This window comes from Podarcis bocagei (genome assembly GCF_964188305.1).
Source record: "Podarcis bocagei genome assembly, chromosome: 17".
Lineage (NCBI taxonomy): Eukaryota > Metazoa > Chordata > Lepidosauria > Squamata > Lacertidae > Podarcis > Podarcis bocagei.
In genome coordinates, this window is record NC_138143.1 from 36,727,419 (window position 1) to 36,749,082 (window position 21,664).

Genomic DNA, 21,664 nt, shown 5'->3' on the forward strand with positions numbered 1-21,664 from the left:
GAGGCCCCATTAGCTAAAGTGGTGCTTCAGGTTAAGAACAGTTTCAGGTTAAGAACAGACCTCTGGAATGAATTAAGTACTTAACCCGAGGTACCACTGTACATATATTTAAAAACATATCCTTAAATACAGAAGCCTCTATTCCAGCACAAAGACAACAACAGTCGCCTGCCTAATGCACAGAACTGACGCCTGCAAATAGAGGAGTTTAGCTGGGTGACCCAGCATGGGAGATAGCGGATAGTATGCTAGACCTGGGCAGGGAAGGCTATGGCTATAAATCCTGACTCAGCCACGGGCCTGGGGAAAAGTCACCACATCTCTGCCTAAGCTACCCAAGAGCAATTGTGAGGATCACTTGGGACAAACCATGTCAGTTCCTCAAGGAAAGAGGGTTACTAGACTGATAAAATACAGAGACAGATTATTTCCCCGTCTGTTCTACACAAAGAGCTTCAAGGAAACCTCACCAATCAGAGCCCCTACTTTGAGCAAGTTGGGGTCTTTCTATGTTCAAAAGCCACAATAGGTTATTGGCGTTGTAACTGGTCTGTCATAAGCAGAGAGTCTCTGAATACATTCCCTACCACGTTAATCCTCTCTGTTCATCCCTGTCTGGTCGGTATCACTTTCATGTTCCAGAGTGTGCCTCCATGCCACTGACACTAGATAAGAGTGCAACAGCCAGAGGCGGATGCACAGCGCTGGTTCACACAAGCATGCCAATCATCTGATGAAAGCCACAACAAGGAGGGCGGATTTACACATACAAATGGGCACCCAACAGAGTTATCACCACGAAATGGTTCTTTCACATCGCCTCCAACGCTCTGCTTTTCAACAGGAGGTCTCCCATTCAGCTGCCATTCAAGAAGAGCAGGGTCACGTATGCAAGTCGACCTGTGACTATGCACGTGCGAATGAGCCATCACTAAACACACGCCCCCAGAAGGAAACAGGGGTGCCAACTTGAATGAAATATGAAGGGGGGGCAGGTGCCCTGCATAATCGACCACGTGACGCAGCACACACACACAAACACACTATTGGAATGGCAATGCCCATCAACTTGGGGGGAAGGGGGCTGAAATATTTTATTGGGGTGGCGGCGAAGGCACCTCGGCCCCTAGTTGTTGTTGGTTCCTATGGACGGAAGCTTCCGGGTCACCTCACTCCCCAGGAAGCCCGTTCCCACATTCACCTGCCAATCAACAAGCGCACCGCGATGGGGGAAGGAATGCACGTGTGAATCAGCGCCAGGTGCGGAGACCTCAAGCGCCACCACTACCCTCGCGAACCAGGCAGACGGGTTTCCACCAGGCTGACAAGCTCACTTACTTTCTCCTTCTTGGTGCCCGAGCCGCCACTGCCGCCGCCGCCCTCCGCTTGCTCGGGGCACTTGTTGAGCTTCTTGCGTCCGCTTCCCGACGGGCTCCAGGTGACGGGGGACCCGCCGCCGCCGCCGCCGCTGCCCTTGCCGCCCTCGCCGCTTTCGATCTTGATCAGCCGGTGCTTGGGCGAGATGTACTTGACGGCGGCAGCGGCAGCGGCGGCGTCGGGCGGCGTGGCCGCTCGCCGCTCGCTGTGGCTGCGGAAGAGCTGCGGCGAAGCGGACGCCACGGCCGGGTTGCTGCTGCCGGTGCCGCCGCCGCCGCCCTCTCCGCCGCAGCACGACGCCGACGAGAAGGGCTTGGGGCCGGCGGCGGGCGGCTCCACCAGCAGCTCCTCGGGCGCGCAGTACTCGGCGCGGCAGAGCGCTCTCAGCTTGCGCAGCGACGAGCCGGGCCCGCTGTAGGGATCCTCGAAGTCGCGGTCCTTTTGCGCGCGGTAGGCGCGCAGCAGGTCGCTGGTGTCGTGGCGCGGGAAGCACGGCGACGTGTGGTGGTGGCTGTGGTGGTGGTGATGGTGGCTGTGGTGCCCTGCGCCTCCCGCGCCCGCCGTGCCGTTGCGCTTGTCCCGGTAGTCCGGCCTGGGCGGCTGCGGGGGGCTCTTGGTCTTGTTGTTGCCCAGGCTGAAGTACTTATTCAGCCATTTGGCCATGGCGACGAGGGGACACCATGGAGACACCTCGGGAACCGGTCGCCGCTCAGGGCTGCGCGCAACCGCCGCCGCCGCTGCTGCTGTTGCCTCTCTCCGGCTCGGGCTGCGCTCCCTCCATGGGAAGCCGGCGCCACCGCTCCGCCGCCCGCGCCACAAACTTTTCCTCGGCGCGCTCCCCGTGCGCGCCGGGGAAAGCGCCGTGCGTCCTCCTGCCCGAGCTCCGGCTCGCTCTCGGCTCGCCTCCCGGGCGCCGCTCGCCCAGCCTCCGCGGAACTTTGCCGAGTTGCCACAGCTGGGGCCTGACGCACGCAGGCGCGGCTCCGCCTTGGCCGACCGGCCGCCCTGCCCTCCGCGCCGGGGCTGCCCGAGACTCTCTCTGCGCCTTCGCCGCCGCCGCCTGGCGCTCTCTGTCTCTCTCTCTCTCCCTCGCGCGCGCACGGCGCTCGCTTGCTGCAGCTTGGCCTGCGCTCAGCGCGCACCGGCGGCGGGGAGGCGCCTCTTGCACCGAGAGCCACCCCCCTTCCTCGTGGCGGCGGCGGCGGCGTTGGCGAGGGGAAGAGGCCGGACCAATGAGCTGCCTGGCTGGGTGCGCTTTTTCGCCAGCCAGTGGATTTGCTTCGTTGCTGTTGGAAGGGATTTCCACCACCTCGCTGCCGAAAGGCTGTTGCCCACCCGCTGCCACTGCAGGTCTCCGGGATCTCTCTCTCTCTCTCTCTCTCTCTCTCTCTCTCTCTCTCTCTCTCTTTATCCGAGGTGGTGGAATGTAAACCTGCTGTTTTGGCAGTTGTGGTTCTGTGCTATATTCAGATGAACAATTTCTTTCCCGGATTGAACTTGAAAGTGCCACTTTGCAGCAGAAGCTGGCTGTATACAACACTGATTGGCTAGCATCTGTGACCACCAAAACCTCTGCCCAGATCCACGGAGTAAAGGTAAAGGGACCCCTGACCATCTTGCTCTACAGGCCGAGGGATCCGGCGTTCGTCCACAGACAGCTTTCGGATCATGTGGCCAGCATGGCTAAGCTGCTTCTGGCGAACCAGAGCAGCGCACGGAAATGCCGTTTACCTTCCCACTGGAGCAGTACCTATTTATCTACTTGCACTTTGACGTGCTTTTGAACTGCTAGGTGGGCAGGAGATGGGACCGAAAAACAGGAGCACGCCCCTTCATAGGGATTCGAACCGTCAACCTTCCAAACGGCAAGCTCAGTGGTTTAGACCACAGCGCCACACACAGAGTAGCCTTGCTATGTTTTTTAAAAAACCTAAATCAATGGAAGAAAAATTCCTTCAAGTGATATCCATTAAAAAGATTTTTTTTTAAAAAAAAGATATTTATTGAAATTTTACAGACAATAAAAGGTTACAAAATTAAAAATAAGAAATAAAAAAGAATAGCAATAATAAAAGAAAAAGAGATACAAAAATACAAAGACAAAATACATAAAAAGTAAAAAAAGTTTAAAAATATCAATATTTTCATATCTTATATTTCGTTTACTTGTTTCCTGACCTCCTTACACACCCCTTTTTGTATTCCAGTTCACATGGTTAATTCAGCAAATCCTTACCCTCTATCATTTATCTTTACTCAATATCTTAACCTATTATAACTATATATTTTCAACCATTGTCAATCTGTATTTACATATTCTTGTTAATCTTTTTACCAATACCGCTTATTTTCAATCCAACATCCCTTTAACATTCATTAATTTTACAGTATTTCTGCAAGTAGTCTTTAAATTTCTTCCAGTCTTCTTCCACCACCTCTTCTCCCTGATCTCGGATTCTGCCAGTCATTTCTGCCAGTTCCATGTAGTCCATGACCTTCATCTGCCATTCTTCCAGTGTGGGTAAATCTTGTGTCTTCCAATACTTTGCAATCAATATTCTTGCTGCTGTTGTTGCATGCATAAAAAAAGTTCTGTCCTTCTTTGGCACCAATTGGCCGACTATGCCCAAGAGGAAGGCCTCTGGTTTCTTCAGGAAGGTATATTTAAATACCTTTTTCCTTTCATTATAGATCATCTCCCAGAAAGCCTTAATCTTTGGGCACGTCCACCAAAGGTGAAAGAATGTACCTTCAGTTCCTTTACATTTCCAACATTTATTATCGGGCAAATGATAGATTTTTGTAAAAAGATATTTTAAAGGCAGTCTGCATTGAAGAATGCTTAGTTAGGTGAGATAGCTGCTGAAATAAACAGTATTTGAATCACTGATGAGTCCTGAGTTGCCCTGCCCTTGCATGAAGTCTTGGGTTTGCAATTTTGGGAGAGGGGAGACTGCGGCACTGGGGAGTGGGCAGGGTGATGAGGCCCCCTAGATTTAGAGGCCCTAGGCTTCAGCCTACTCAGCCTATACATAAATTTGGCACTGAGCTCACCTGAAAGATGATATTAATCAGCCGCCAGGTAATGCTCTTTACCACATTGGCAGAAAATTGGATTTGCCTGGAAAGCGATGTTGGCTATTTACCCTCCATGCAGTGAGGGCCAGTGTGGTGCAGTGGTTAGAGTGTCAGACCAGGACCTTGGGAAGCCAGGCTTCAAATCCCTTCTGGGCCTTGAAGCTCCCTGGGTGGTTTGGAGTCAGTCACTTCCTCTCAGCTGAGCTACATCACAAGGTTGTTGTACGGATTAAATGGGGGGGGGGGGGAGAGAACCATGCACTCCACCTTGGAGGAAAAGATGGTGTGTAAATGCAATAAACAAATAATATAAAGCACCCTCCCCCCAAAAAATCCTGGGAACTGTAGTTTACTACTCACAGATCTGCAATTCCCGGCACACGTTACATGCTACAGTTCTCAGAATTATTAGGAGCAGGGAGAATGGGCTTTAAATGTATGGTGAGCATGCAGCTGGTGATGTCTGCAATGGCCATTCAAGGGGGCATGAAACTGAAGGACAAAGGGTGCCGTATTTTTCACTCTATAAGACGCACCAGACCACAAGACGCACCTAGTTTTTGGAGGAGGAAAACAAGAAAAAAAATATTCTGAATCTCAGAAGCCAGAACAGCAAGAGGGATCACTGCACAGTGAAAGCAGCAATCCCTCTTGCTGCTCTGGCTTCTGGGATAGCTGCACCGCCTGCATTCGCTCCATAAGATGCAGGAGGGGAAAAGTGAGTCTTATAGAGCAAAAAATACGGTATATTTAGCCTTTCAGGACTGCACCCGAGAGTGAAGGAATGTTGCAGTTGAGCTACTGGGAATGAGAGTATAGAGGTCAACAGATTCAGGGGGTTGTTGTTTTCCCCCCAAATTTAAGAATGGTGAAAACTGCACTTGTGTACCATTGACAGAAACGGGGGACCAGCATTTAGAATGGAATGCTAGAAGAAAAACAGTTTCTGAGCTGGAACAATAATCAGAAAGGAACTGCAACTGACTCACTCTCTAGTCTTCTGCAGTTCCCCATCCCCTGTGTGTCGGTTTCTTCATATGAACTCTGTGCCCCACTTTTAAAAATGCCTTTTGCTATTTTTTGTTGAGCCTTGGTAGCCACCTCTCAGTTCATTTGCCTTCCTCCACCAACCTCTTCTTCTGCAGCAAGCTCTGGCCTTTGCCTTGAAAAAGCTTCTCGGGTTTAATTTGGTGGTAATTCCGCCTGCGATCGCTTCTAATGGATGCTCATTCTTCTGCCACTCACTCAGTTTAGCTTGCGCTCTTTTCAAACCATTACTCTCTCATAAAATACTCAGAAGCCGCTCTAACAATGTTGCTTTCCTTTTAGAGCTCATTTTGCCTCCTTCAATTCCCTCTCTTACTTCCCATCATCTCTGGCGCTTTCTCTGGCCCTGAAAATGAAATTACCAAATACCAGCTCTTGACGGAATTAGGCGAATGCTGCTGAGAGTGTATTCTTTAATCGTGCACCACAGCAGTGATAGACTTCGTGAAATGCAACTGAAAACCCAAAAGGCATGCATATTTAAAATGGAAGAAAAAGCAACACATAGGCAGAAAAACAGTGCAAGACCAGTCTTCGATGCAAAGGTTACTTTGTGCCCTGGGGCAGTGGGTAATGTGAACTGTGTTAGACTATTTTATTTGGGATGGTGTAAAAATAGGCCAACTCTAAAACCTCAGAAACCTAACAGGTGTCTAACAGGAGAAGGAACCTGCTTAGAACTATATCTGCTACCCCTGCCCAAAAAACCCTGCATATGTTCATGGTTCTGTTTGAAAAGGGTTTTGTGGAATTATACTAAAGCATGAATGCAGGTGGTGCTGTGGGTTAAACCACAGAGCCTAGGACTTGCCGATCAGAAGGTCGGCGGTTCGAATCCCCGCGACGGGGTGAGCTCCCGTTGCTCGGTCCCTGCTCCTGCCAACCTAGCAGTTTGAAAGCACATCAAAGTGCAAGTAGATAAATAGGTACCACTCCGGCGGGAAGGTAAACGGCATTTCCGTGCGCCGCTCTGGTTCGCCAGAAGCGGCTTGGTCATGCTGGCCACATGAACCGGAAGCTGTATACCGGCTCCCTTGGCCAATAAAGCGAGATGAGCGCCACAACCCCAGAGTCAGTCACGACTGGACCTAATGGTAAGGGTCCCTTTACCTTTACCTTTACCTTTACTAAAGCATGAAAATGTCAGCCCCTCTGCAAAAACTAAAAAAATAAAATGAAGAGCATGGATGACACTCATGATGCAATCCTAACAAATTAAGTCAGGAAAGTGATCAATACAGCTCCCAAATGCTGTGTGGAATGACTCAGGAATGTGTGGCCTTCCAGATGTTGTTGAACAACAACTCCCCCAATCCCTTTCCACTGGGTATGCTAGCTATCGCTGGTGAAAGTTGATGGGTCTTTGCATATCTAGGGCTGAGATACGCAATAGATGCTCCATGGGAAGGCCACTGTAACATTTAGGAATACCCCTATGACAATTGTTCTTGCTTATCCAATGGTAGCCCAATGACATGGGAGCGGTTGTGGGCATCCATCTGTCTTGAGAGACAATGGAGTGGGCCTTCAGGGGTGAAGTCAAAGCACTGCGTTAACAGCACCAAAGTGACCTCCCCAGGGCGCAAGTCAGGGCAGTGGGTCTGGAAGTGCCCAGACAATAAGACCCTCCTCTCGGTCCAAAGGAAAGCAGAGAAATATGTTTGGTACCACCTTGGTTTCAGTAGTTGCCAGAAGGAAGCGTACCAGACATCATCTAACTGTCTTCAGAACTTCACTCCAGATTTGTGTAGGGTTTGCTCCTTCGCCTTTTCTTCTGCTACAGCAGGGCAGTGCGGGTGGGGAAATTCACAACACCATCATATCCTTAGATAAGTGTTCCTAAACATTACAGGGGGAAAGAATGGAAAGCTTTCTGCATGGATAATGCCAATTTTTACAGCATCACCACTTTACAGTGCAACCATCCAATGCATGTGTCGTAAGAGAGTCAGGGTCAGAGAGGGGAATAAAGGAAAATGACCCTACCAATATCAGAATATAGTATTCTGCCTTAACACCCTACAAGAAGGTAAACTGTGCTTTGGAGAATGTATTTTTCTGAATGTATCATTTTCTGCTGTATCTCATTGTATTGTTTTTGCTGTATCCTTCTCACTGACTTTAAGAATGGGTCAAGAATGTATCTGAATGTATTTTTCTATTCAAACGTATTTTTCCTCAAATGTTGTACTTTTCTAAATGTATCCAAATGTATTCGATATGTATTCGATAAATGTACTCATAGGATTCCAGCCTCATCTTGACATCGCATCTCACTTTACATTATAATTTGTACATTACTATCTGTTGTACTATTAGCACTCGACAAGAAGGCTTGAAATAGACAGATCAAGAATGTGGAATTGTGTGTTAAGAAAGTAAGAAGAGCCCGCTAGATTGAGTCAATGGTCCATCCAGTCCAGTATCCCATTCTCACAGTGACCATCTAATTTATTTCTGGAATAAAATGTATATACCACTTGATTAGAAAACAACAACAACCACCCTCAAAGCAGTTTATAAAAAGATCAAAGCAGTTGAAATTGCTTTTAGCTTACAAAAGCCACAATAATGTGTGTTAATCTTTAAGGAGCTCCAGGATTCTGGCTCTCCTGAAAGAGACAGCATCTACCCTTTTGAAAGTTAACAAGGTGAGAACTAAGGCTATCAGGCATCCGAAGAATGAATTCTACCCCGCTACCCCCAGCTAGGGTGTTAAACAGGAATACAACACTTAATCCAAACATTTGCTGAAGTGTCAATGTGTAAACATCAAACAATTGCTATAGCACCAAAGGGAAGACAATTCTTTTTTTTTTCTTTTTTGGAACGGGAGGGAATCCACCCATAATCCCCATTCAGTTTGAGCTGCATTTCAATTAAGAGTTTAGAGACAGCCAAGAATGAATTGCTCTCTGCTGCTGCAGGACAATAAAGCTTTGGCTCCAGCTGAAAACTTCTAGGTGTTACTGTAGGAGGAACAAAAAAAGTTGGCAGGTCACAAAGAGCTCCTTCCAGCCAACATGAAAAGCTTTTCAATCTTATTGGGAGAGATTTAGGCACATACTTAACTCTCTCCTGACTGCCAGTGGGGTTTAATGCTTCATTTTGAGCTTGATCACACCCAAAGAAACCAAAGAGTTAATTTCTTGGGCAATTTATGGAACTGATAGAAGGATTCCACAGGATCATTGTTTTCCCAGAAGAAAGCATTTGTATATGGCTAGAAATCGAGCCTCCATTTGGATTTTTTCTTGTTTTGCATCTAATGTGTTAGCAGAGTTCTAATAATCTATGGTATTTATATAGCATATTCCAAGCAAAGCACTTAATGTGCATAATCTCAGCTACCTACCTACAAGCTGTAGCTAATGGATAAAAAGGTAAAGGGACCCCTGACCATTAGGTCCAGTCGTGGCCGACTCTAGGATTGCGGCGCTCATCTCATTTTATTGGCCGAGGGAGCTGGCGTACAGCTTCCGGGTCATGTGGCCAGCATGACTAAGCCGCTTCTGGCGAACCAGAGCAGCGCACAGAAACGCCGTTTACCTTCCCGCCGGAATGGTACCTATTTATCTACTTGCACTTTGACATGCTTTCGAACTGCTAGGTTGGCAGGAGCAGGGACCGAACAACGGGCGCTCACCCCATCACGGGGATTTGAACCGCCGACCTTCTGATCGGCAAGTCCTAGGCTCTGTGGTTTAACCCACAGCGCCACCCAACACTGAAGGGGATAAATGAACTTTCTTTACATGAGCTGCAAGGTGAACGGTTGGATTTTTAAAAAGGCAGGGCAAATGAAATTCCCATATTGCACAGTAAAATAAGGGCAGGTTGATTCAATCATACATTGTACATCACTTGGCTGTCCTATATTTCATTACTGTTGACTTAGTAACCAGCAGCTGACTTTGTAAACTTATCCTACTGAAAAGCTTTGTGACTGTGGTGACAGAGCCGGGTCACATGAAAATGCTGTCAGTGGTGTTGCTGCAATGGCTCAGCCACACCTGCAAGAAGTACCTTGACGATGGTGACATCAAGTTGCATGTGTTAGCCAGGCTTTTTGATTAGCTGCAAAGCTTCTGAATCCAAGAGCTGCCATAGGGATGAATGAATCTGTCTCTTTCCAGCATGTGTCACTTTTGCCTGTGTTCATTCATAAATCCCTGCCATCCTGTTTCCACCTTAATTTATACTTCGAAAACATAATCTGCACCCCCCAAAAAAAATCAATGCATTTAAATTAAATTAAATTAAAAATGCATTTCTAAACTGATGTTCTTTCAAAATATGCATTTTCAAATGCATTTTGATATATTTTGACATGAGGAGTGCAAAAGTCAGAGGGTAACAATGTTCTGATCTGCACCTCAGTCCAGGAGATGCAGATCAGGCTAGTTTGTACAGGAATGTGCAAAGACTGAATTCCTCAGGCATGTGCCACTGTGGTTTATCGCAGCTTACCTTTGTAAATAAGTGCTTGTGCACAGATTCATGGTCTGCTCAGTAGAGCTGTGTATTGACTGAAGAACGGATAATGTTTTGATTTGGGCTTCTTCAATCATAAAAAAGTTGTTTGTTTTTAACCGCAGTAACTGTTGCGATCTTCTATGATCAGAAGAGTTGCTGTCTCGAACTACCTAAACTGTATAGAAACTTATTCATGTATGCAACTACAGCAGCAAGAATGTTACTTGCCCCAAAACTGAAGGAAGCAGAATTCCCAGCAAAGGAAGAATGGATACAAAAACTTATGGCGAAACTTACCAGAAGAATAAGAAATCAAGATAACAAACTTTTTATAAAAGAATGGAAACAGTTTATTGAATATTTACAGATAAATTGTAAACAGATAACAATAACAATAACAACAACAATAATTTTATTATTTATACCCCGCCCATCTGGCTGGGCTTTCCCAGCCACTCTGGGCAGCTCTCAACAGAGGACTAAAAAGAGAATAAAACTTCAAACATGAAAACCTTCCCTAAACAGGGCTGCATTCAAATGTCTTCTAAAAGCCAGATAGTTCATAGAATCATAGAATCATAGAATCATAGAATCATAGAATCATAGAGTTGGAAGAGACCACAAGGGCCATCGAGTCCAACCCCCTGCCAAGCAGGAAACACCATCAGAGCACTCCTGACATATGGATGTCAAGCCTCTGCTTAAAGACCTCCAAAGAAGGAGACTCCACCACACTCCTTGGCAGCAAATTCCACTGTCGAACAGCTCTTACTGTCAGGAAGTTCTTCCTAATGTTTAGGTGGAATCTTGTTTATTTCCTTGACAGATAAGAACATGTGCAGGATTATTGTAATAACCTGCAGTTTCATAAGCGTATATATTTAAAGAAGATGAATAAATGAGCAAATTACGTTAATTTGGATATGCAGAAGATATGCAAAATAAATTTAAGGAGCCGCAGAAAGAGGGGGAAGGAAGTCAAGTTTTGAAATGTCAAAATGATTGTCAAATTAGCAAAATGTATAAACTTGAAAAGTATTTAAAAAATAAAAATAAAAGAGCTGCTATCCCCGTAGCTGAGCATGTTTACTGCTCTCATAAGGTTTCCAAAGGTCTTTTCCCCTTCCTGAAATAATGCCTTGCACCAACTCAAAGTCAGAAGCATTGGCTGAACATGACAGCTGTGGCTACAAATCACACGGTAGGTAGAGCAATCCGTCTCATGCCAGCAGTTGGCAAGAAACAGCAAAGTTGTGCAATCCAGTAACAACCAGCCCCGTGTTGGTCTGGTCAAACAGGCACTGTCAAAAGACTCAAGAGCTCTTCCAAGACTCTTGCGTTTTAATCCTCAAATCTCTCCCTTCTCAGTCTTAACCTTTCAGCTGTGTGTGTGTGTGTGTGTGTGTGTGTGTGTGTGTGTGAGACGGGATGGGTGGCATCTCTTGAAGGTGACTCTAGTCTTAGTGTTGTAGCCCCACCCCTCCTCTCCATGAACTGTGCCCATTTAGCATCACTGTTCCCATCTTGGGCCATGCCCTTACAAAGAAAGAAAGAACACGAGTATGAAGCAATACATTGTGTAACAAAGCGCCTTTGAGATTGTACAAAATGCCTGGGCGTCTAGGTGCTTTCCCCTTTGGAGAAATAAACTAAACACCCCGCTGCTGCCGAATCCTTTGGCTGTCCCGGTGGCGCAACTGGTCATGCATCTGGCTGTTAACCAGAAGGTTGGTGGTTCAAGCCCACCCAGGGATGGCTGTGGGCAGGCATTGCAGGGGGTTGTTGACCCTTGGAGCCCCTTCCAACAGCTCCACAATTCTATGCTACATCTGTTGCTGTTTTTAAAGCATGCAGCTAATGTTGTTATTCCAGCATCACCCTTTAGGGGAAAGTGATAAGGGAAGGGGATCCAACTTCCCCACAGAAGGCCTGAGGCTCTGTCCTTAGCATTTCCAGGTAAGAATGGGAGAGACTCCCTTTTTGAAATAATAATAATAATAATAATAATAATAATAATAATAATAATAATAATAATTTATTATTCATACCCCGCTCATCTGGCTGGGCTTCCCCAGCCACTCTAGGGGAACACCCTAGCAGAACACCAAAAACACAATAAAACACCAAACATTTTAAAAATCCCTAAACAGGGCTGCCTTCAGATGTCTTCTAAAAGTCAGATAGTTGTTTATTTCCTTGACAACTGATGGGAGGGCGTTCCACAGGGCGGACGCCACTATTGAGAAGGCCCTCTGCCTGGTTCCCTGTAACCTCACTTCTCGTAGGGAGGGGACCACCAGAAGGGTCTCGGAGCTGGACGTCAGGCTGAACGATAGGGGTGGAGATGCTCCTTCAGGTATACTGGGCCGAGGCCGTTTAGGGCTTTAAAGGTCAGCACCAACACTTTGAATTGTGTTCTGAAACGTACTGGGAGCCAATGTAGGTCTTTCAGGACCGCTGTTATATGGTCTTGGCAGCCACTCCCAGTCACTCCCAGCCTAGCTGTATTTTGCGCCCCTAACAATTTTGTGCCTGGGGCAACTTCCCCTATGGTCCCCCCATGGTGGGCAGGTAAGCCCTCCCCTACATAATCTGTCACAGAGCCAGTGTGGTGTAGTGGTTAAGAGCGGTAGTCTCGTAATCTGGTGAACCAGGTTCGCTTCCCCGCTCCGCCACATGCAGCTGCTGGGTGACCTTGGGCCAGTCACACTTCTCTGAAGTCTCTCAGCCCCACTCACCTCACAGAGTGTTTGTTCTGGGGGAGGAAGGGAAAGGAGAATGTTAGCCGCTTTGAGACTCCTTAGGGTAGTGATAAAGTGGGGTATCAAATCCAAACTCTTCTTCTTCAACATTGCAAGGCACATCATTTGAATGGCAATGCCCATCAACTGAAGTTGGGGCTTCAAATATTTTATTAGGAAGTCCAAAGGGATCTTGGTCCCTAGTAGTTGTCTCCTAACTTTGTTTAATCGTTTAGTCGTGTCCGACTCTTCGTGACCCCATGGACCAGAGCACGCCAGGCACTCCTGTCTTTGGCTCCTAACTAACTAAGGTCTATGGTATAATGCTGCTATCTATGTTCCATTAGGCCTCAGTTTGGTATTTGATTATAGTGGCTCATTTTCACAAGTGCATGTTAACCCTTTGTGGGGTTGGTAGCTCCCCGCACTCCCCAATCCTTGCTCAGCTGCTGCTTTCTTGTCAAGTGATTACTGCACCGCTGGCTGCTTAAGTGCTCGCTGAGTTTCTCCATCCACTCTTAGCAGCAGAGATGGGAGAAGAAGCAAAAGCCCACGAATGGTTTGGATATCTGAAACTTCAAGGCAAAGACAGCCCAGCTGATGGGGGAAGGGAAGGAGCTGCCTTCACAGTCAAGGTTAATCAATCTGAACCACGACTACCTTCATGCAAGAGAGAATTTAGAAAGAGTAATTACATACACAAAGACAGCACGTCAAAATACTTTGACTTAATCCTGAAAATATCACGCTGTTTGGATTTACACACAGCCAGTGGGAGCCTGGTTCAAAAACTAAAACTAAAATAAAATCAGATTTTTTTTAAACTGCAGGGAAGTTTTGTACTGTGTCTTACCTTGTCAGTTCATTGCAGTACTTTGGATATTGCTAAGGCCAAACAACCGGCAGAAAGAGGCTCAGAGGAGTGTGTAGACCGCCATATACAACATAAAGAAGCCTACAGATGCAGAGAACATGTAATAAAGATAGGAACGGCTTGCAAAATCTGAGAAGATCTGCACTTGGCACTGCACTATGTGAGTGTTGCCTGTTTTATGTGGTTAAAAATTGGCATCAGATCCTCCCCCCCCCCGAAAAAAGGCTGCTTTGGGGCATTTGCTTCATTTATTTAATTTTCAGCAAACGTTCTGCCCACCTCTTGTTGTCTTTTTGGGCAGCATGTAAACACAACTCGAGAAAGTTCAGATTTGTCCTGTACTCAGCTCTGTGGCTGCTGATTTTCTTGTACATGGGCTTAAAGAAACAACCATTTGTTAAGTTAAAATAACTGAAAACAGCTTGCAGATACTTAATTGGCTTAGGATTTTGTTTATGTTAACTGATGAATTAATATGTTTAATTTCATAATGTGAAGATTTAAGGATGTTAATGTTTAAGTTAAATTTTATAAGAACTGTGATTTGGAAAACCGTTAAAAGGACATACAAGAAAGAAGATTCCACCTAAACATTAGGAAGAACTTCCTGACAGAGCTGTTCGACAGTGGAATTTGCTGCCAAGGAGTGTGGTGGAGTCTCCTACTTTGGAGGTCTTTAAGCAGAGGCTTGACAACCATATGTCAGGAGTGCTCTGATGGTGTTTCCTGCTTGGCAGGGGGTTGGACTCGATGGCCCTTGTGGTCTATTCCAACTCTATGATTCTATGATTCTATGACATGCAGTGAAATTCAACCAAGGGGAAGCGAGGAAGTCATTTAACAAAGTTAATAAGTGTAAATTTCAATAAGGCTATGATTTATGTTTGTCTGTCTTACGTGTTTGTTTGTTTGTTTGTTTATAATATTGTGAAAGCCAATAATTTTTTTTGAAAAAAAAGAACCATTTGAAGGTGGAGGAAATATGTGGAAGCTCTTCTACATTAGTGGCACGCAGGCAGTGTGCTGTATTGAATGTATTGAATCATAGGGCTGCTGGGTCAGGACCCAGGGAGTGTGCCTACACCTTTTCAATTCCCCAGGTGCATTTGCAAGCTGTTTTGTCGCTGGTCTTGTCACCTTTCGCCTCCCTCTTTTGCCTGCTGTGCAATACTTGTGGAGGGAGAGAGATGGGGCAACAGCAGGACTTGGCAAGGAATGGATGGGAGAAGTTCTGGTTTCACTGTTTCCCACTGCATGGGTCTACTTTGTTTATTACCAGGAGCCAGTAATATTTTTATTCTAGTTTATTACCAGAAGCCATCCAGAGCCAAGTGCCAAAGACAGTGCTATGCCGGATTTATGTATAAGCTAAACAAGCTAGCTCCTGCCAACCTAGCTGTTCAAAAGCACATCAAAGTGGAAGTAGATAAATAGGTACCGCTCTGGCAGGAAGGTAAACGGCGTTTCCGTGCGCTGCTCTGGTTCGCCAGAAGCGGCTTAGTCATGCTGGCCACATGACCCGGAAGCTGTACGCTGGCTCCCTCGGCCAGTAAAGCGAGATGAGTACCGCAACCCCAGAGTCGTCCGCGACTGGACCTAATGGTCAGGGGTCCCTTTACCTTTAAACAAGCTATAGTTTAGAGCCCCACTCTCTTGGGGGCCCCTAAAAATTTAAAGGAAAAAAACAGCTGGATGTACATTTCCAAAATATAAGATAAAAAAACAAAATAAAACCTACATACATCAACAGTGTTTTGTGTTGTGTAGGCTCCTATGATGCAAGTCATGGGCCCCGCCTGCTAGCCTGCTCCTTAAAATATCACTGGTTTGCTCATTTCTATATATAGGGTGTCTACATTCTGCATGTGCAAATGACTTTAGATACCTATTAGGTCCATAAATTACCATATAACATATATTCAACACAAAAAACAGCAACAATTTGTTGTTGACAAAGGACAGCTGGACATATCAAGAGCCCCATTACCTTCAGTAGCTTAGGACCTCATCAAACCTAAATCCGGCCCTGGCCAAAGACATACAGTTAGAATTAAAGAACAGGGCAGCTCTGAGCAACTTTGGAGCCCATTTCCTGGGGCTGAACTACGCTCACAGTCTTGCACTCAAAAACCCACTCCTGGGATTCAGCTACATTAGAAAAAACAACAACACAGAACAGAATCTAAAAAGCATTACAAACATGCAACACCAGATGGCGCTGTAGAGCACAAAACTTTTCTACATGATTTCCCATAGAGATCTTTTTCTTTTGTTATAACAATTTAATTTATTAGTTATTTATAGCGTTTCCCCCCCTGTGTGTAGATCCATCCCTGGTTAGCGTTCGACATTGCTTCAGCCTAATTTAGATGGGAAATCATGCCATTTTGCCATTGCTACTACTACTAAACAATTGGGCATCAGACACCTTTGCCAAACTACTGGGGTGTGTGTGTGTGGAATCACTCAGAGTTCTCTATCCACAGTCCCTGTTTTAGCTTCTGGAGGGTCAATAAAAGTATATGTGCACAGTCTTGCTTCTGAAACATCTAAAAACGGATAACTGCCTGAAAATCATAGGAAGAGAATGTACGGGTGGCCTAGGCTTGTTACTTGCTCCTACATTAACAGCGCATAACACAAGGAGATGTTATCTCTCTCTGGTGCGATAAGCCAGTGACATTTCTCATAAATGTATAATTACAACATGTTGCCTTTCAGTGACTGTTCGGTGATACACCACACCAATTACAGCACAACCTGCTTATTATTGAGCAGCCAAAAGCTGCCCAGTAATTAAGGAAACCCGATGCATCGCTTTGAACTCTGGAAATTTGTTTCTGTTACAGCATGGAGTCATGCGTATAAGGAATCAAACAGGAAGATGCACAGGAAGGAAGACTTTAATTTTGCATGCCCACGATTTGAATGATGAAATCAGTGACTCCATATAGCAGAATTTTAAAAAGTGAGCCAGCTCCATCACATTTCCAAATTTGGTTGATAAAGCAGTCAGGGAGTGAAGCTTTCTGAATAAAGTCCAGAAAGTACTACAGAGGCTTAAGAGGGGACAATGCATGGTATTCATTGCTGGCCTTACTCAGAGTAGACCTGTTGAAGTTAATCAGCATGAATAGCTTAAGTTGATTAATTTCAATAGATTTACTTTGAGTTGAATACAACCCAATATCTCACTACAAAAGACCAATGCAAAATCTGTCATTTTTTTCTGGTGTTACCTTATTGCACCAGCGCAAATTGCATTCTTCTTTACAATACTGCACATATTTGTTGTTTATGCTCTTCTGCAGGCCCACATTCTGGACTCGGCTAGTAAAGGTAAAGGGACCCCTGACCACTAGGTCCAGTCGTGACCGATTCTGGGGTTGCGGCACTCATCTCGCTTTATTGGCCGAGGGAGCTGGCGTACAGCTTCCGAGTCATGTGGCCATCATGACTAAGCCGCTTCTGGCGAACCAGAGCAGCGCACAGAAATGCCGTTTACCTTCCCGCTGGAGTGGTACCTATTTATCTACTTGCACTTTGGTGTGCTTTCGAACTTCTAGGTTGACAGGAGCAGGGACCGAGAAACAGGAGCTCACCCCGTCGCAGGGATTCGAACCACCGACCTTCTGATCAGCAAGTCCTAGGATCTGTGGTTTAACCCACAGTGCCACCCACGTCCTACATTAGTTAAAATTAGTTTAAAAACAGTGTTTTGGATGCGTTATAAACATGCAACACCAGATGGCACTGGAGAGCAAGCAAAATGTCTTTGCCATTTTCCATAGCGGTTTCCACACTCCTTTTGTTACAACAGTTTAATTTCTGATTTATTTATAGCGGGTTTCCCCCCCTCTCCCCATGTGTAGATCCATCCCCAGTCACATGGGCGGCTAGTGGGGTTTTACACTGGAACTAAAATGGGCTTAGTTTGGTTTGGGAGTTTCTTAGGCTTTGATCAGGGACAGCACAGTTCCCTGCAGCCTATAAAACTGTGAACATTTTTGTAAACCACTTTGAGGGGTTTGGTTTTTTTTTAAAATCAAGCAATGTATAAATTTAATGAAATAAATAAATGGCCTCCTGGGGCTTCTTGCAATGGGTTCCCTCCCCATGAGAAGTGGTTTGTGTCCAGGACTCAGATGAAACACTGGAAAAAATTCAAGAGGGCATCTGGAATATCAGACAGCTTTTATTTTAAATAATATATTTGTATTATTGAATGTAGATAATATGGTGTACAGTGGAAATTGATAAATCTATATATATATCTAAAGATAAATCCCACATCTTACAACAAGCACTTGACAGTTATACAGGCTGATAATGGTTTCTCAGGAAATGTCTTGAAAAGGTTGTTTTGATGACATCTGTGTTAAATAATGCTAAATGATTTCAAATGTTAGTAAGTTTTGATTAACTATGTGTAATTATTAGAAAATTTGGTAAATGATAGTTAAGCACTGATGTGGAATGCAGAAAGTTGTTTTAAATGATATTCTAGACGTTTAAATGATATCTGTGTTAAATAATGGTAAATGATTTGAAGTGTTAGTAAGTTTGGATTAACTATGTGTAATTATGGCACTGGAGGAGACTCTTGAGAGTCCCATGGACTGCAAGAAGATCAAACCTCTCCATTCTTCAGGAAATCAGCCCTGAGTGCTCACTGGAAGGACAGATCCTGAAGCTGAGACTCCAATACTTTGGCCGCCTCATGAGAAGAGAAGACTCCCTGGAAAAGACCCTGGTGTTGGGAAAGATGGAGGGCACAAAGAGAAGGGGACGATGGAGGATGAGATGGTTGGACAGTGTTCTCGAAGCTACCAGCATGAGTTTGACTAAACTGCGGGAGGCAGTGGAAGACAGGAGTGCCTGGCGTGCTCTGGTCCATGGGGTCATGAAGAGTCGGACATGACTAAACGACTAAACAACAACAACAACAACATGTGTAATTATTAGAAAATTGGGTAAATGGATATGGAAATGTAAGAGAATTCTGTTTTTATAAAGAACCAGAAGAGGGGATGGAGGGAATTCCGGAGATTCCTGGAATCTTGAAGAAAAGGTTTTGAAAAGATATTGCTATACATGGGGATGGGGGGGGGTGTTTAAAAATGTTCTTTTTTACTGATGTTAACGTGGAATTAAATTGTGGGAAAAAATTATTTAATGAAAAAAAGGGGAAGGTTATTTTGAAAACTTTTATTTTCAGTTTCGTACTGTTCTTGCTTTTCAACATCATGATAAAACAACTTTAGCCATGAAACAAATAGGTTCGGTACAAATTCCCTGTCTCTTAATTCCTCTCTCCCCCCCCCCCAATAATCTGAACAACAATTACTATATGAAAACATCTGTCTCTCTATCTTGAAGATCCATAACCTGATATTTTTGTGCTGCCGGGCATCAAAGATGAAATGGGTTTGCACTGACCAGATTACATTTCCAGCGGCCATTTACATCCTGGGGAAAACATTTGGGTCTGTCTGGGGTCAAATGTCAGTGTTGTAAAAGAGGTTTTCAGTGGCAACAGGAACGGAGAGTTTTGGCTCATCCCTGCTCTGCACAAACTGTTGTCAACATCTTCCCTCCCCCCTGGGAAAATCATAATACATTCTGCAGAGATACAGAACCAATATATTTCCCCTTTTGCCAAAGGTTCCTTTCCTTAGTTTGTCAACTTGCCTGCTTTTGCTAGATCCAGCCTTCTGGGATTTCCTCAAAATCTCCCCCAGTTTAATGTAACCTAGATAATTTCACGTCATCAGCAAAAATTTGCCAGCTCACCAGTCATTCTGTCTAACAGGTTATTACTGTTACTGAGCATCAGCATTCCTCAATCTGATCCCACAGGCAGCTTAGCTCATTACGAGACTCTTTCCAATCTCGGACTATTCCCAGCCTTGCCCTCCAATCTCTTAACCAGCCCCTAATCCCTCAGCGGACTTTTCAACTCCCACTCCAGAGTTACTTCATTTTCTTAATGGCTGTGTGCGAGGAACTTTATCAGAAGCCTAAATAAATTATATCCACAGGTTCTGCTTATTCCATAAGACGTAACGCTTTCGGAGGAACATCGGAGGAAAGAAGAGATTTATGCCATAGGCCGTCTGGGTCACATGAAGGGCAAATGGCCAGACTTTTCCCGGGCAGCACAATTCAGTCAGTTGGTCAGGAAAGAAAGAAAGAACAAGTATATACCTTGCTCTCTCTTTTTTTGTAATAATTTTGTAGCTTTGTAATAACACACTTCTTGAATTATGGTGCTGGAGGAGACTCTTGAGAGTCCCATGGACTGTAAGAAGATCAAACCTATCCATTCTGAAGGAAATCAGCCCTGAGTGCTCACTGGAAGGACAGATCCTGAAGCTGAGGCTCCAATACTTTGGCCACCTCATGAGAAGAGAAGACTCCCTGGAAAAGACCCTGATGTTGGGAAAGATGGAGGGCACAAGGAGAAGGGGACGACAGAGGACAAGATGGTTGGATAGTGTTCTCAAAGCTACCACCATGAGTCTGACCAAACTGCGGGAGGCAGTGGAAGACAGGAGTGCCTGGCGTGCTCTGGTCCAGGGGGTCACGAAGAGGTGGACATGACTAAACGACTAAACAACAAATAGCACACTACAAGCATCATGTCATAAAACCCAACTATAAAGGGAACGGTATGAAAATGAAGCAGGGAAAAATTCAGCCAGATGTTTCCAAGCAGCTGTGTTTTAACCAAATGCCTAGAGAAGCACAGCATGATCTCACTTGGAAGAGCATTTCGCAGGGTTGGGGGCCATCATGGAAAAGGCCCTGCCCATAATACCTTGTAGGGTTTAGAAATCCAAAAGCAAGGCTTTGGAGCCACATTAGACATTCACTTCATCCACAGCATTCAGCTATGCTAACTTGTGTTTCCTGAAGTAATCGAAAGATTCCATCAACGGTGTCTCCAAAACTTTTCTACACATCACTTGGGAAGACAGGCAAACGAATGCCGGTGTACTGGAAGAAGCAAAGATCACCAGTGAACACGGTTTTAAAAATGAGTCCGTAAGTGACTGTGGAGGCCAATTCTGGATCCACACATCCTTCCACAGTGGGGACATAGGTTTCCGGGTGGGTGTTCATCACAGTGAGGTGTCTCACTGCGTCTTCAAAACCCATGACACCTTTGGTAAAGGCTGTTCTCCAATTGGAGCACTCACAGGCCAGCGTTTCCCAGTTGTCTGTGTTTATACTACATTTTTTAAGATTTGCCTTGAGAGAGTCTATAAACCTCTTTTGTTGACCACCAGCATTACGCTTTCCATTTTTAAGTTCAGAATAGAGTACAGTGGTACCTCAAGTTACAAACGCCTCAGGTTACAAATGCTTCAGGTTACAAACTCCACTAACCTGGAAGAGTTACCTCGAATTGAGAACTTTGCCCCAGGATGAGAACGGAAATCGTGCAGCAGTGGCACAGCAGCAGCAAGAGGCCCCATTAGCGTTCGTGCAGCAGTGGCACAGCAGCAGCAAGAGGCCCCATTAGCGAAAGCACGCCTCTAGTTAAAAACAGTTTCAAGTTAAGAACAGACCTCCAGAAGGAATTAAGTTCGTAACAAGAGGTACCACTGTACTTGCTTTGGAAGACAATAATCAGGCATCCGAACAACATGACCAGTCCAACAAATTTGATGTTGAGTATACCTTTAAGGGCACCTCCTGTGTCTACGAGGTTATGCTCAAGCAGGAGGAGGGGGTAGGAGCAGAGTGAGAACGCAACTAACAGAGAGGAGACCTGTTGTACATAGTTCTGTAATAAACTACCTATTATTCAACTCCTCTGATTTGCTCATCATTTAAACAGAGAACAGTAGACTTGGAGAGCTGTCTGCTATTCTGCCTAAGGCAGAAAAATGTCTAGGGCTGCCCCCTGCACTGGTTTTTTGATTCTGAGCTGGAACAGTCCCTCTTGAGAACTTGTCAACCCTTGCAGGGGTCAGCAAACTTACCACATCTCGGGCCGGTGTCTCCTGCGCCGATCGCACGGCGGGCCGGAGGGCGGGGGAGCGCATGCCCATACGCATGCGTA

At 45.5% G+C, this 21,664-nt stretch overlaps 1 protein-coding gene across 1 annotated transcript in view; it reads right to left on the minus strand.

The window, feature by feature from the left end:
* SHB (SH2 domain containing adaptor protein B) overlaps positions 1 to 2,446 on the minus strand; it is a 166,201-nt gene extending 163,755 nt beyond the window's left edge. Inside the window, exon 1 of the mRNA XM_081176684.1 lies at positions 1,339 to 2,446. Within this exon, the coding sequence (XP_081032810.1) occupies positions 1,339 to 2,040 (702 nt within the window). The 5' untranslated portion in view covers positions 2,041 to 2,446. The remainder of the gene's footprint in view (positions 1 to 1,338) is intronic.
* Positions 2,447 to 21,664: the final 19,218 nt, after the last annotated feature.